This window comes from Artemia franciscana, chromosome 7 (genome assembly GCF_032884065.1).
Source record: "Artemia franciscana chromosome 7, ASM3288406v1, whole genome shotgun sequence".
In the NCBI taxonomy this organism is placed as follows: domain Eukaryota; kingdom Metazoa; phylum Arthropoda; class Branchiopoda; order Anostraca; family Artemiidae; genus Artemia; species Artemia franciscana.
Window position 1 is genome coordinate 7,465,759 of NC_088869.1, and position 15,614 is coordinate 7,481,372.

Below are 15,614 nucleotides of genomic sequence, written 5' to 3' on the forward strand. Positions count from 1 at the left end.
TCGTTACCACGAACTGTTTGATAATGCGGAAATGTTGAGAAACATTTCTTTTAAGGTTGACAATTTCTATTAGTCACGAATAAAAGTATAACTGCAATGCTATACCTTTGAAAAATTGCCGACAGTACAAAACATCAAACGTTTGGAATAGGAATTACTATACAGTAAAAAAAAGGTTTAATGATTTTTTTTTTCTCAGGTATACACTACTTTAGTATTTAGGCTAAACAGAATATACATTTGTGTTTCAAGATTTATAGCTCAAGCCTGTTAAAATGCACATCATACTAGATCACTTTGTTGCTCAGGGTTGCCCCCCCCCCTAGAATTTACACACTTGTCGTCCTGTAAGGGATGGGTGAGGATAAGATAATTCTTCTGGAACGGGGATGATTTAACATTGAGAAACTGCAGTTTTTAGTAATTATTTTTCATTTTGACATCACCTCTATAAAACAAAAAAAAAGACAAAAAATTACACACTAATGTGATTGTAGACATATTAAGATTTTATTTCTATTGATTTATTTTTATTACTGGGGAGTGGAAATATAGTTTGGAGAAAATGTTGCTTAGAGCAATGAAGTGATTTTAGGAAAAGTATCCTTTAGGTTTTGGTAAAAGCATAGAGTTGTCAAACCTTCCCTCTTGTTCTACAGTATTCTCATGTGACAATTAGTGTCCTAAATTCTACAAAAGAACCTCGATATCACTCATTGTAATAATGTATTTTGATTTTTGGCTGCCAGAAAAAAAGGAGCTAGACGTGTTTTCCTTGTGACTGAATAATTTTAGAAACAAGTTTTTTTTTATATACATAATTGAACTGATTGTTTTTCGTAGTGGAAAAAAAAACTAAATCCAGAGGGGTAAGGATTCCGTATATTCTTCTCTATTGACTTATTTGTTTCTACTTGAAACCCAATCGATTTAACTATTGAAAGTCTCCAATGTGGAATGGAATCGGAGGAGGAGACCGCTTTTGTATAGTTTCTGTCTGGATTTGGTAATTATGTCGTTGAATTTTATTTTTTAGGTCAAAACCCATCTTCAATGCTGTGTACAAAAACAAAAGTCAATAGAAGGCAAGAACTGGTTAAAATAGTTCAGGGCGCAGGTTTTGAATAGAGTTATGAGTATTACTGTAATAAATGTATACAAGGTAAAAGCCCGTAAAAACCATTTCAGTAAGCAGTGAGGTCACAAAGCTATTTGAATGTACTGTCAGAAAATATTCTTCTTTCTTTTACACTTTTGATTATCGTGGGGTTGAAGGCGGGGGAGGGGGGTCAGAAGCTCCACCAGATGGTGATAAACTGATTGTCCTATCATTTTCTAATCATACGATTTTGAAATTTCTATTAATGCTGAGGAGATTGTATTTTAACGCTTCTATTTTCCTTTTAGAGAGGAAAGATTCGGGAAGTGAAGCAGAGGAGGACGAAGGAGATGGTGATAATGAGGGAGCAGAAGTAGATTATATGTCGTCTTCAGACCAAGAAAGGTAAGAATAAACTGTTGAATAATTATATTTTATAATAATTAGATAGTTTTTTCTTAATTTTAGCCGGACGTCAAGTCTGTATTTTAAAAGTATATTTAAATTATGTTTTAAATTTACTACAAATTTTGGGTTGCTCTTGAAAAACTAATTAGGTCTCTCTTATTGATGAAATATCGTAATTTTTTTATATTATGTATTTATATTTCTAATAATATATACGTAATATTACAATAATAATATTTCTTTTATTTGAAATTTATAAAATTAAAAACAGAGAAATTGAATACGGATTGTTTTGGGTACCCGACTGACTGACCGTATTTCAAACAGTAAGTTGTACGAAAAAGGTATTTCAATCCCTGTTTCTAGAATTATAATGAAAGAAATGTTGAAATGCTTAGGACACATTCTGTGGAGGAAGGATGACAAATTGCCAAAGATTGTCCTTGTCGGCCTACCATCTAGGGCCAAACGAAAAGTAGGCCATCCCCCAATGGGGGGGGGGAACGTCGTAAGGAAAGGTTTAAGGGAAATGGGTACTTCCTGGGAGGGTGTAAGGAGGAAGTCTTTGAATGGATTGGGATGGAGGGGGAGCGTCCATAGCTCTATTGGCCTCAGGCGGCTCGGTGCTGCAGAGAATTTTTAGTAGTATTATTATTAGTCATGAGTTTTCTTGCCATAGGCTGTTCGGTGGAAAACATTGGCTGGTCCCGATCCATTAGCTCATCTGGCTCGCTATTGGCTGGTCTTGAGTCTGGTTTGGGTCTTGAAAGTGCCTTACAATCAACCCCCTCTTTCGAATTCATCTCTTTTGTTGGGTGGATAAATACTTTGCAGTTGTACAAGTTCCTTGTAGAATACTTTCCACGTTATAAAGTGGATTGAATAGTCCTTATATATCACCAGATAAGCAGATAAGATAGAAGATTTGCTGAAAGTGGGGTTCAGTCTTGTAGTCTCAGAGACAATATAGTCAATACTCTGCGTAAGTACTGTGTCGATCCAGCTGTAAATGTGTACCTTGAGAAATCTGGGGAAGGTGAACAGGAAGGGTGTGCGAAAGTACAGAATGGCTGGTTCCCAACCCCAATAGCACGCGCTGGCCGATGGGCCATGAAAAGGAGATCAGCACCGCTGGTAGGCACTGTAAAGTCCAATGCCGTATTATTTAACTTATTTTTTTACCTTTTCTTGCACTATGAAAACGTAACTCACATCCTACAGTTTTTAAACGTGCAAGGTCCACGTTGATGTTGTGCCATCTTGTAAAATCAGTACTCAGAAAAGGCCGTGGCCCACCCCAATTTTGTGCCACTGCACCTGATGCACCTGCTCTAATGATGAAGTTTCTGTTTTGTTAGAAGTTTAGTGTTACCCATCAGAAGTTACTAGCCTGAAAAAATTTGTCTGATTTTCGGAAAGAGGTGGAAATACCCCATAAAAGTCAAGAAATCTTAATGAAAATCCCATCATAATATTCGGTATATCAGAGAACCCCTTTTGTGGAAGTTTCAAACTTCCATATTCAAAAATGTGGAATTTTGCATATTTTCCATGAAGAGAGATCATGGATTTTTTTTTTTTTTTTTTTTTTTTTTTTTTTTTTTTTCCAAGGGTGATCGTATCAAAATAATGGTCCTAAAAAATCCGAAGAGGGTGCACCCGAACGGAAATTAAAAGTTCTAGTGTTCTTTTTAAGTGATACCAGGTAGCCGGGTGGATCGATGCTCTGCTTGGCAATATGGGAGGGGACAAGGGATCGATCCTTGCTACGGGTAGGTTGGGTGACGTGCTTGCTACCTGTTCCTGTAAAAAGAAGGCCTTCCAACTGAAACGTTAATTCGACTCACTTTGTGCCAGCAATGGCTCTGGAGGATCCTTTTCCCTTTTCTGTCTTCTTGTAGAAGGGTTTGATTTTTTTTTTTTTTATACTCCCCTTTCTTTTTCTTTTTGTAAGTGCGCGAAGAAATAAATTATTATTCATATCATTATTTCTTAGATTTTATCATATTTATCATGTTTATTAGATTTTAATTTATAGAAAATTCCTTATGATTTTTTTTTCTGTTTTTAGTGAGTCAGAAACAGAGGAGTTGGAGCTCAAAGGAGTTAGCGATGAAGCTGGCTTAAGGGGGATGCTGACCTCTGAAGAGGATTCTGACGAAGAAAAGAAAAGTAACGAAGATGAAAGTGAAGAAGAGGAAGAAGATTCCAGAGAAAAAATAAAAAAGAAAAAGGAAAAGAGGAAGAAACTTAAGGAAGGTATTGTATAATCTGCATATTAGAATGTTTTAAGGCTATTTCCTGTTAATCCTATGTCTACCGTCCCCGCCTCCCTGCCAACTTTGCATATGAAGTATGTTCTAACACTTGATTGGCTTAATCAGGGATTATTTAGGGAATGGTCCAAAATGAAAAGTAGTAACGATTCTGAGCTTTGAACTTGAAGGAATTTGTGCTTTGAAGTTGAAGAAATTTCTGAGGCCAATATAGCAGTGCAAAACACAAAATTCAAAGGAAATTGAGTACGTTCTTCACAAGTGATGGAAGTGTCCCATTTTTTTGAAAATTAAAGTCATACATTTCGAAAGGAGGTTTGAGAGTGGAACCCGGGGCTCCGTTCCCCCTTCAGACAACACTTAACTTCGTTTATATAGACATGAAACAACTCTCTCAACTCAAGATTATTCTGGGATAATTCTGGTGTCAGTATTGATGGGGAAGAGTTCCATTTTTCTGACGTTCTCGAAATTCTTATATACCAGTTTAACTGAAATTATCTGTCAGTTCATGCACGAGCTGAATTCAAATTTCTGTACTAGTAGGGAATATATCAGAAGTTACTTTCATTACTACAATGAACAAAATCTGCTTGAGTCTGTCTGTTTTTATTGGTCCCAGCCTTTAACAAAAAGCTATCATACTTCTCATTGCAAGTTGACCTTTTAAATGTTTACGTGTCTTGGTAAATGTAACCAATAGCAAGGAGTTCAACCAATTGGCTTTTAGAGGCTAAGTTTTAAAGTTAATATATTTCGTAACACCGCCACATCTTACTACTGAACCCATCAGACATTGGTGGACTTAAAATAAATTCTCTATTCAGGAATAAATAAATAATAATAAATCAATAAATAAGTTCTCTATTCAGGAATCGAGTCAGTTTACTCCGGGCAAATGCCAATGGACATCCTTAGAAGAAAAAAAAAGAAATTCCTAGATATTTTTTCCTGTGGTATCTAAGGTGTAGGTCTTGGATCTAGATATAAAAAAAAAACACTTTTTCGCATGCTGACCATTGGTCTGCATTGTGCAGGTACCATTCTCAAAGCATTTTTTAAAATATTTGTCTTCTAAAAAAATCTAAAGAACATGAGAGAATACTATGGATTCTTGTAAAACTGATTTTGGGAATAATGTATCGCTAATGAGAGCTGATAAGGCAGAACTGAAGAAAAAATTCTCCCTTATAGTTTGAAATAAAAAATTAAAATCCTCAGCAGAAAAACATTGGAAGTTACAACATTGGCAAACGTTAAATGGAAACTGAAGAACAAAACACTGTTAAAATGAAAAAACGAAAAAATTCACACGAACGGCTTAGCGAACTTTAGACTTATTTTCACTGTCCTAACAAAAACAGTAATTTTTTAGTAATAGTAATCAGCCTTAAATATTTTTCATAATTTATAAAAAAAAAAATTGTCGAATTAATATATATACTCTTTAACTGAGACCTAATTTTTGCATTGATGGAGGCCTTTCGAGCAATAATATGTCACAGCATGTCATTTACATATTCAAGGTTTGAGTAAGTAGCCCCAAGTTGCACGAGCTAATGTACATTAGCTAATTATACAATATATTTGTATATTGCTTAATAATGGTGCATTGCTAATGTACATTAGCACAATCTAATGTCCATATGGTATTTGATGCTTAAGAATCCACTAAATGTTGCCCTTTAGGACCAACCTTAAACCAAACCAACCTTATTACTTGTAATTATTAAACAACATAGATTTGATCAACACCTCAATTAATTAGTTATTAATTTAGTTATTTAATTAATAATCAAATTAATTTAATTTAAAATAATTATTTAAATAGTTAAAAATAACTAAATATAATTAGATATAAAAAAATTAAACTGTTTTCAAAATTAAAATTGTTAAAATTAAAACTGTTCAAAAAATTAAAATTGTTTTCAGTATTTCAAAATATTTTTTTTTTCGTTGTTTTATCTTTTCCAACTAACATGCACATCAAGTACCATCATCATTGGTAGTTCTATCATGTTCCATATAATCAATTAAATTAAGTTTGTAGTTTCTCTGTACCTAAAATGTACTAAATGTAACTAGAATGTACTAATCTTTACTAAAAACGTCAGCAAACATTAAACTGTTTGTTATTATGACAATATTGTTATATTATCATGATTGTTAAGTAATCTTGTCGCACATTTTTTTCTTCTTACATGATCGAAAGGTAGTGTATTTTTCTCGTTACAAATATACTTATTATAACCGTTTAGCAAAGGTGTTTTCCCTTAATCTTTAACCAAGTGTAAAGCAACAGTAAACAAAAAGCGGAAAAATACAGCTAAGCTCTTGTTTTTATGGCACTTGGTATTAACTAAGTGACATATAGGGATCGCAAATTCTGTCGGTCTGTCTGTCCCGGTTTTGCTAGTTTAGGCACTTCCAGATAGGCTAGGACGATGAAGTTTGGCAGGCATATCAGGAACCAGACCAGATTAAATTATAAATAGTCGTATCCCCGATTCAACCATCTGGGGGGGGGGGGGAATGGGGGACGGTTAATTCGGAAAAATTAGAAAAATGAGGTATTTTTAACTTACGAATGGGTGATCGGATCTTAATGAAATTTGATATTTAGAAGGATATCGTGTCTCAGAGCTGCTATTTTAAATCCTGACCGGATCCGGTAACATTGGGGGAGTTGGAGGGGGAAACCTAAAATCTTGGAAACGCTTAGAGTGGAGGGATCGGGATGAAACTACGTGGGGAAAATAAGCACAAGTACTAGATACGTGATTGACATAACCGGGATGGATCTGCTCTCTTTGGGGGAGTTAGGGGGGAGGTAATTCTGAAAAATTAGAAAAAATGAGGTATTTTTTTACTTACGAAGGAGTTATTGGATCCTAATGAAATTTCATTTTTAGAAGGACCTCGTAACTCAGATCTCTTATTTGAAATCCCGACCGGATCCAGTGTCATTGGGGGGAGTTGGGGCGGGGGGAACCGGAAATCTTGGAAAAGCCTTAGAGTGGAGAGATCAGGACAAAGCTTGGTGGAAAGAATAAGCACAAGCCCAAGATACGTGGCTGGCAGAACTGGACCGAATCCGCTCTCTTTGGGGGAGCTGGGGGGGGGGGGTTAATTCGGAAAAATTAGAAGAAATGAGGTTTTATAACTTACGAACGGGTGATCAAATCTTAATGACATTTGATATTTAGAAGGATCTTGTGCTTCAGAGCTCTTATTATAAATCCCAACCAGATCCGATGACATTGTGGGAGTTCGAGGGAGAAACCGGAAATCTTGGAAAACGTGAAAATTGAGGCATCTTTATTTTACGAATGGGTGATCAGATCTTAATGAAACTTGATATATAGAAATATCTTAGGTCTCGAATGGACATAGGGGGTTGGAGGGGGGGAAACAGAAATCTTGGAAAACGCTTAGAGTGGAGAGACCGGTATGAAACTTGATGGTAAGAATAATCACAAGTTTTAAATACGTGATTATCATAATTGGAACGGATCTGCTCTCTTTAGGGGAGTTGGGGGGGGGGGGGGCTTTAACTCAGAAAAATAAGAGAAATTGAGGTATTTTTAACTTAAGAACGGGTGACCGGGCCTTAATGAAATTTGGTATATAGAAAAAGCTCATGTCTCAGAGCTCTTATTTTAAATCCCGACTGGATCTGGTGACATTGGGGGGAGTTGGAGGGGGAAAACCGGAAATCTTGGAAAACGCTTAGAGTGGAGAGATCGGAATGAAACTTGGTGGGTAGAATAAGCAAATGTCATAGATACGCGATTGACGTAACCGCTCTGGATCTCTTTGGGGGAGTTAGGGGGGCCCAGTGCTTTGACGAGTTTGGTGCTTGTGGACGTGCTAGGACGATGAAAATTGGTAGGCGTGTCAGGGATCTGTACAAATTGACTTGATAAAGTCGTTTTCCCCGATTCGACCATCTGGGGGCTGAAGGGAGAGGAAAAATCAGAAAAAATGAGGTATTTTTAACTTACGAGCGGGTGATCAGATTTTAATGAATCTTGATGTTTAGAAGGACCTCGTGTCTCAGAGCTCTTATTTTAAATCCCGACTGGCATTAAGCCTCTGGTTTTCCTTTTGAATCAATGTATTGATTCATAGAATTTTGCTTGAGCTCATGCCATATGAGCTCTTGGCTCTTGGCTCTTCCGGCCTTGTCACAAGTGCCTTATGAGCTCTTAGCTCTTGTTATTATGATTAATTAGTGTTATAATACTATCTACGAAAAATTAAGCAAAGGGAAAACGGGCTTAAATTAGTTCTTATTATTATTATTATTACTAATCTTATATCGTAGAGCTAGATGGCATTGATTATTTTGTCTAAAGATGAACTTTTTTTCTCTCAACAATTCCTTGATAATAATTGATGCTGTTAAATAGCATTAGTTAATGAGCATTAGATGGCGTTAATTAATTTTTGTCGACATGAACTTGTTTCCTCTCATTAGCTTCCTGATTACTTTCTGACAAAGTGTTTTGATTGTTTAAGTGAGCCCTATGTATGTCTAGTTTTCAGGATAGATTTCCATTCCTGAATTTTTTTTATTATGTTATATAATAAATTCCCTTATATTGTTTTCGCTTCTATTTCCCTTATTTTATTATATTATTTTACTTATTGTTTATTTAGAGTTTCCTTTACACTATTTTCTAGAAGCAACTGATTCATCAACAACAGATAGTGAAGATGAAGAGCAACAAAAAAGAAAAGCAGAGAAGAAAGCAGCCAAAGCAGATGCAGCGCTAAAAGTGAAAGAAGAATTAAAGGCAGAGTTAGCATTCTTTAGTCTTTCTTTTTTGTTTATTTTATTACTCAGTTGGTGAATTTTTAGGGTACTACTTCTCGGACCCATAACATTTAGCTCCTTAAATCAACTAAATATGTACCTCAACGTCCTTTGCTCAGTAATTCTGAAAAGCACATGCAATGAGTACTATGTCTCCTAGCTACCCTAGTTCACTGATGAAATAGGTCTCGTTAGAAAATAGTACATATTCATTATAAAGTTAAAAGGTAAAGAATAAGGCATTGGACTTTACATTCCCTGCTGGCGGTGCTGATCCCCGTTTCATGACCCTTCAGCCAGGAAGTGCAACGAGGAGCTGGGGGAAAGCCATCATGCACTTTCGCACACTCGTCCAGTTTACCTCCCCCAGATTTCTCCAGGTACCCATTAAGAGCTGGAGTGACATTGCCTGGTCTTACAAAGTCACGCCACTGACCTTTGCTCCAAACCAAATAACCAGTGACACCAGACCCCTGTCTTCATTTACAAAGGATTTTAGGTCTAGTGTGCTGACCAGTTAGTATAACTGATATAGAATAATGTGGCTGATTGGGAAAATATTTCTATGAGCCTTTTTCGGGCCCTTTTTCTTTGGGGAGGGGGATTTGTTTGTGCATTATTTTCCTCTTGGCTCAAGTATTTACGACTATAAGTTTCAAACTGATCAGAAACAAAAAGTTTTTTGGCCCATTTTGGCCTATTATCGACCTATGGAAAAGTGGAAGTAATTTAAGTCTTTAAAATCGCTTGAGCGAAATCACCCAACGAAATAACATATTTTTTAATTCATCCCGGAAATGTGTTCAATTGACTTCTCGCCTCATCTATACACGAACGTTATCAAACTGTTTTTTAACTGAGATTTGGTTGGAACTTGTATGTATGACAAACACGTATGTACCTGACCACTGGAAGGAGTTCTGCCCATAATTAAAAAGGCCATGGTATTTTTACACTGCGCATGAACAAAACAATTGCAATCAATGCAGACTTCTGCACATGACAAGTAAACGAATGTATTGAGTTAAGAACGTAGTAAAGAATGAACCCTAGCCCATAGTAAGCGAAAATTCAAAAATTTGACCTATAGATGATCTCAGCGTAGTGGAAAAAGTAAATAAAGCAATAAAAAGAACTTAATATTGTTGAAACTAAAACAACATTAAAAGGGTGTTGACGTCATTACTTTACAAAAGTTGGTCGGAACTCCCTCTTCGCCCTGTTCACTTGGTGATTCTATTTATCTATGTTTATGTAAAGATAGAAACCTTTACGATATTTGGTAAATTTAGGCCAAAAATATAAACTTCATGTATGACTAAACTAGTCAAGGAAAAGAAAGAAGAAAAAACCACTGAATGCTTTATTTAGGCTTTGATTTTTAAATATAGGCATGTTTTTCTTGGAATTTGATGATTCAGTTTTCAGAGCTAGCTTACTATGCAGAATAAGGCTATTATATCTTTGCCCAGCCCTTTTTTGTTATTCTAGTGAATGCTATAGTTTTGCTTAAATTTTAGGCCAGAACCGCAACCTTCTGAGGTGGCTAAACCAGAATCAAGAAAAAGGCCACATGAAGGCTATCAGCCACCACCAAAACATATTAAAACTGAAGCTGGCACACCAGGTCCATCATCTAGTGGACAGTTGTAAGTGATTTTTTTTTTCTCTAGTAAACTCAGATGATTTCCTTTGTTTTAAACTTTGAGTTTTTCTGAAAAGTTTGAAGAAATAATTTAAAGAATAGAAATTAAATCATTAAGAAATACTACTAACAACTTGCTGCAGCATCAAGTTGCCTGAATTTACCACGCTCTTCCCCCATTCCAATCTATCCATAGCTTCCCTCTTCGATCTCGCAGTAGAAATAAACTGTATTTTAATTATTAAGTAAAATTTATTAAAAAGCGAAACTGATAATTAAATGAAAAATAGTCATTGACAAACAATTTTACTGAATGAAATTTAAGTTGAAATTTTTTTTTGTCAACTTCAAATAAGTGCTACAGAGTGATAGACTCTCTTAGAATATAGAAGCTTTAATTTCAAAACCCCGTACTTTATTTTATATTGAGGATGATAAGAAGTACCAAAAAATACCATGAGTCATACCATGATTCACTACCTTCTTCAGTACGGAGATGCCACTCGTTTGGGACTTTTGAAAGGATTCTTAAGCATCATTTAGTTAAGAATCAAACAGAATAGCATTTTGTTTTATTTTCCTTCTCCTCTGAGGAGTTGATATCTAAATGAAATGAAACTTTATTTTACTAAATGAAATTCAATATGACAAATTTTTTATTTATTTATATTCAGGATGATAAGAAGTACCTAAAAATACCGTGAGTCATTATTTTATATTGAGTATGATAAGAAGTACCAAAAATACCATAAGTAATTTTATTTATATTGAGGATGATAAGAAGTTTCCAGGTGATTACATTTGACAGACCAAAAATCCATGAGTCTGGTTCCATAACTTTAAAGATGCCACTTTAAGTTACACTTCTGCCATAAAGAAATCGTAATGTTGTAAACATTAGACTAAAAAAATGGTGGTGTTCATTCATGCATGGTAGCGTGGTGATGAGTTGGCACGCATAAAAGTTATGTAACTTTTGCCTCCTACAAATCTGTGGGCATAGAAAATTTAATATCATTTATTGATCGATTGATAAACAGTCTAATAGTAGAACGATATTGTTAAAAGTACATGCCCTTTTCTGGGTTATCACGTCGTTGATCAACAATTGCGAGAATAGATTTCCCCGAACCTTTTTTTTTCCTTTTTTTTGTAAATGAATAGCAATACTTACATGCAATACTTACAAACTACAAAACAAGCAATGCTTACAAACTCAGTTGAACATCGTCTTAGTATTTTTTTATTGATTACTCTGGAAATTAATCCGATAATTTAATTTATTCTGATAATTACATTGTTGTAAATTGCATTGTCTCAGTATTTATTATTAGTACACTCTAGTAATATAAATAAAAACGAACAGCAATAGTTTCAAACTTAACTGAAAATTGTCTTAGCATTTTCTATTAGTTTACTCTGGTAATTACTCCGATAATCTAATTTATTCTGGTAATTACATTTTTGAAATTGCATTGTGTCCGTGTTTATTATTAGTATACTCTGATAATATATATATATATATATATATATATATATATATATATATATATATATATATATATATATATATATAAATGAACAGCAGTACTTACAAACTCGGTTGAACATCGTCTTAGTTTTTTTTTTTTTTTTTTTTTTTTTTTTTTTTTTTTTTTTTTTTTTTTTTTTTTTTTTTTTTTTTTTTTTACTCTGGAAATTTCTCCCATAACTTAATTTATTCTGATAATTACATTGTTTTAAATTGCATTGTCTCAGTATTTATTATTAGTATACTCTGGTATATATATATATATATATATATATATATATATATATATATATATATATATATATATATATATATATATATATATATATATATATATATATATATATATATAAATAAATAAATAAACAGCATTGCTTTCAAACTCTACTGAAATGTTCTTAGTATTTTCTATTAGTTTACTCTTGTAACTACTCCGATAATTTAATTTAGTCTGGTAAAATTGCAGTGTCTCAGTATTTATTATTAGTATGCTCTGGTAATATGTATAAAAATGAACAGCAATACTTTCAAACTCTACTGAAATTTTCTTAGTATTTTCTATTAGTTTACTCTGGTAACTACTCCGAAAATTTAATTAGTCTGGTAAAATTGCAGTGTCTCAGTATTTATTATTAGTATGCTCTGGCAATATGTATCAAAATGAACAGCAATCCTTTCAAACTCTACTGAAATGTTTTTAGTATTTTCTATTAGTTTACTCTGGTAACTACTCCGATAATTTAATTTAGTCTGGTAAAATTGCAGTGTCTCAGTATTTATTATTAGTATGCTCTGGTAATATGTATAAAAATGAACAGCAATACTTTCAAACTCTACTGAAATTTTCTTAGTATTTTCTATTAGTTTACTCTGGTAACTACTCCGATAATTTAATTTAGTCTGGTAAAATTGCAGTGTCTCAGTATTTATTATTAGTATGCTCTGGTAATATGTATAAAAATGAACAGCAATACTTTCAAACTCTACTGAAATGTTCTTAGTATTTTCTATTAGTTTACTCTGGTAACTACTCCGATAATTTAATTTAGTCTGGTAAAATTGCAGTGTCTCAGTATTTATTATTAGTATGCTCTGGTAATATGTATATAAATGAACAAAAGTACTTTCAAACTCAGTTGAACATTATCTTAGTATTTCCTAATAGACTCTTCTTTACTGTGGTTATTTTCAGTTATTTGTTATTGTTATTTTCATTTATTTCAGTTATTTGTGGTATTTTCACTGAAAGATCAAATCGTCAAGGTTGAAGTTTTATACAAAAAAAAATCTTAAAGTTACCCGGACTCATAAAAACGTAATAACAATGTTGTAAAAGTTGTTAATGCAGCATTACTTTCTCAACAACTGGGAAGCTCAGTATATCTTTTTTTATACTTATGAATCCATTGGCAGTCTCATAATTTTCGTAACTCCAGCGTCTAAATCGGAGTTTTCCCGGTCAATCCTTGCTCAAACTGGGTAGGGCTACTATCATTACGGAAATTAGAAAGTGTACTGGGTGTTAAGTCTACGGCTTCCAAACAAAGTATATCGGTCATTTGTAATGTCCGCTTTTTTATCCACTAAAATCCACTTTGTGCCATTTTTCCAACTGACTCCCCAAAATTAGTGAACTGGTTATGTAATTAACTCGATTGTATAAAGGCCCAGTCACACTGAGATTTTACCAGGTTCGTATCCAGGATTGTTTTCTGAGCGGGGGGGGGGGTACAAAAAAACACAAAAAATTGTTTGTATTCATTTTTGTTACGTTTTTACGAGACGGAAAAAAGATTTTGGGTGTGAGGGGGGGGGCAAGAACCTAATCCCCCTGGACATGGGCTTGGATTTTACTAATACCGAGGTTATTTAAGATAATTTGAACCTATCAGAATTTTCCCCGGATTCTCTCAGCCAGGACATATTCATATGTTCGTGGGACATATCTGTATAACATCCCCATCTGTATAATTTTGGCAGTCATTATTGGCTCAATGATCATTAACCGGACAGTACGATCAGTGGCTGGATTGTGACTGAAGTTAGCGGTAGTAGATTCCTACTTGTGCCCACTGCTCCTAGGGATGCCATGAGAAGTCCCCCCCCCTCAGTTTCTGTATGAACAGCAAGGTCATCGAATCTATAAATACCCTAAAGTAGATATTATCAATGAACCACCTAGTCGCAACCCATAAAAAAAATGTATAAACTATGGAGATTTGTAAGGAAACGTCTCTAAGCTTAGTATTCTGATGATGGCTAACACGTCAGTTAAAAGGATGGTGGAAAAGTACCACCGCAGTAACAGTTACTTTGCCTAACCTCTAGAGTTAAGTTTTGAATGCTTGTGACTTGATTCAAAGAGTACCGGTAACTTATAGAAGTGGGAACCTGCGCTAGCGTCGACAAAATAAAACCCATTGTCATCTGAAAAATGTGGTTCAATCCCACTTTCTAGGGCTATAATGAAAGAAAGGTTGAGATGGCTAGGCCACGTTCTGTAGATGAAGAATGACAGATTGCCGAAGATTGTCCTTTTTGGCCAACCGTCTGGGGCTACACGGAAAGCAGGTTGTCCTCGTCTGGGTTGGGAGGATGTCATAAATAAAGGTTTAAAGGAAATGGGAACTTCCTGGGAGGGTGTAAAGAGGGAGGCCTTGAATAGATTAGGTTGGAGTAGGAGCGTGCGTAGCTGTGTTGGCCTGAGGTGGCTTGGTGCAGTGAGCTATTAGTAGTAGTAGTAGTATTTTTTCGTGTAATAGTCAGAATAATTTATTTAATTTGTTTAGCTGATAAAACTAATGTAGTAATAAGATTTTGATCTGAGTTCCTGACAGAAAATTGATTACAAAGCTTGAAAATATGCTAAGTGTCGTCCAACACTAGATGTTGTTGATGTTTTCTTTCCCTATATTAGCGCCAGTTTTCACCCTCAAGCTACCGATACTCTTTGACTTGAGTCACAACTAAAGTCCTGAATTGGGTATTTATGTGATAGTTTTTTTTTTTTAATTAAGAGCTTAAATTATGTTGCTCAAATTTTCTCCTTTTTTTTAGTACTGAAGGTTTGAACGAAGAGACTTTAAGAAGGTACCTTTCTCGAAAGCCTATGACTGCAGTAGATTTGCTTTCGGTATTTCGAAGGAAGGCTCAAGGGAAAAGTAAGGAGGATCTAGCCGCTGCTATTACAGAGCTCCTGAAGAAAGTTGATCCCAAGAAGACGAAACATCAAGGGAAAACCTATTTTGCTTTAAAGTAACTGTGATGACCTTGGACTAAGAAAAATTCATTTGGCTGATTCGTTGTAAAGTCGTAACAAATTCTTGTTGCTGCGTCACTTTAATAATAACCAAAAAGTTTGTGGTTTTTATATTTATATTTGAAATTAAATAAATTATCATTAATTTTCATCAGATCTTATTTTGCATGTTGAAAAGATAATTAACAGGTGTAATATTGACTTAAATTTGATTTCCATTTCACTGGCCGTGAGCTTTGTAGCCGTTAACAGGGTGATTTATGGCCGACGTCAAGGAAACAAAACAATACATTAAAACATTGAACATTTTACATTAAACATTAACCAAAACTATTATTAGAATTTAACTTTGGTAACCAAGTGCACCAAAAAACTTTTAAAAGCGCATAAAAGAACATCTCCTGAGCGTTTTTATGAGTCAGACAAAAAATTTCACGGGGTGGGGCTCAAAACCAGTAACCCCCCTTGGCATGGGTACGGCCTTGCTGGTAACCATAGATTAAAAAAAAATCTGCTCGTTGATTCATAAGGAGGATGTAACAGATAGTTTTATTGCGTCATTTTTATAATAACAAAA

General features: G+C 34.5%; 1 protein-coding gene across 1 annotated transcript in view; it reads left to right on the forward strand.

Moving 5' to 3' along the window:
• The window catches only part of LOC136028790 (general transcription factor IIF subunit 1-like), a 50,848-nt gene extending 35,660 nt beyond the window's left edge, over nucleotides 1-15,188 (forward strand). Inside the window, exons 5-9 of the mRNA XM_065706694.1 lie at nucleotides 1,408-1,504; nucleotides 3,579-3,766; nucleotides 8,470-8,587; nucleotides 10,123-10,251; nucleotides 14,836-15,188. Of these exons, the coding sequence (XP_065562766.1) occupies nucleotides 1,408-1,504; nucleotides 3,579-3,766; nucleotides 8,470-8,587; nucleotides 10,123-10,251; nucleotides 14,836-15,037 (734 nt within the window). The 3' untranslated portion in view covers nucleotides 15,038-15,188. The remainder of the gene's footprint in view (nucleotides 1-1,407; nucleotides 1,505-3,578; nucleotides 3,767-8,469; nucleotides 8,588-10,122; nucleotides 10,252-14,835) is intronic.
• The last annotated feature ends 426 nt before the right edge of the window (nucleotides 15,189-15,614 follow it).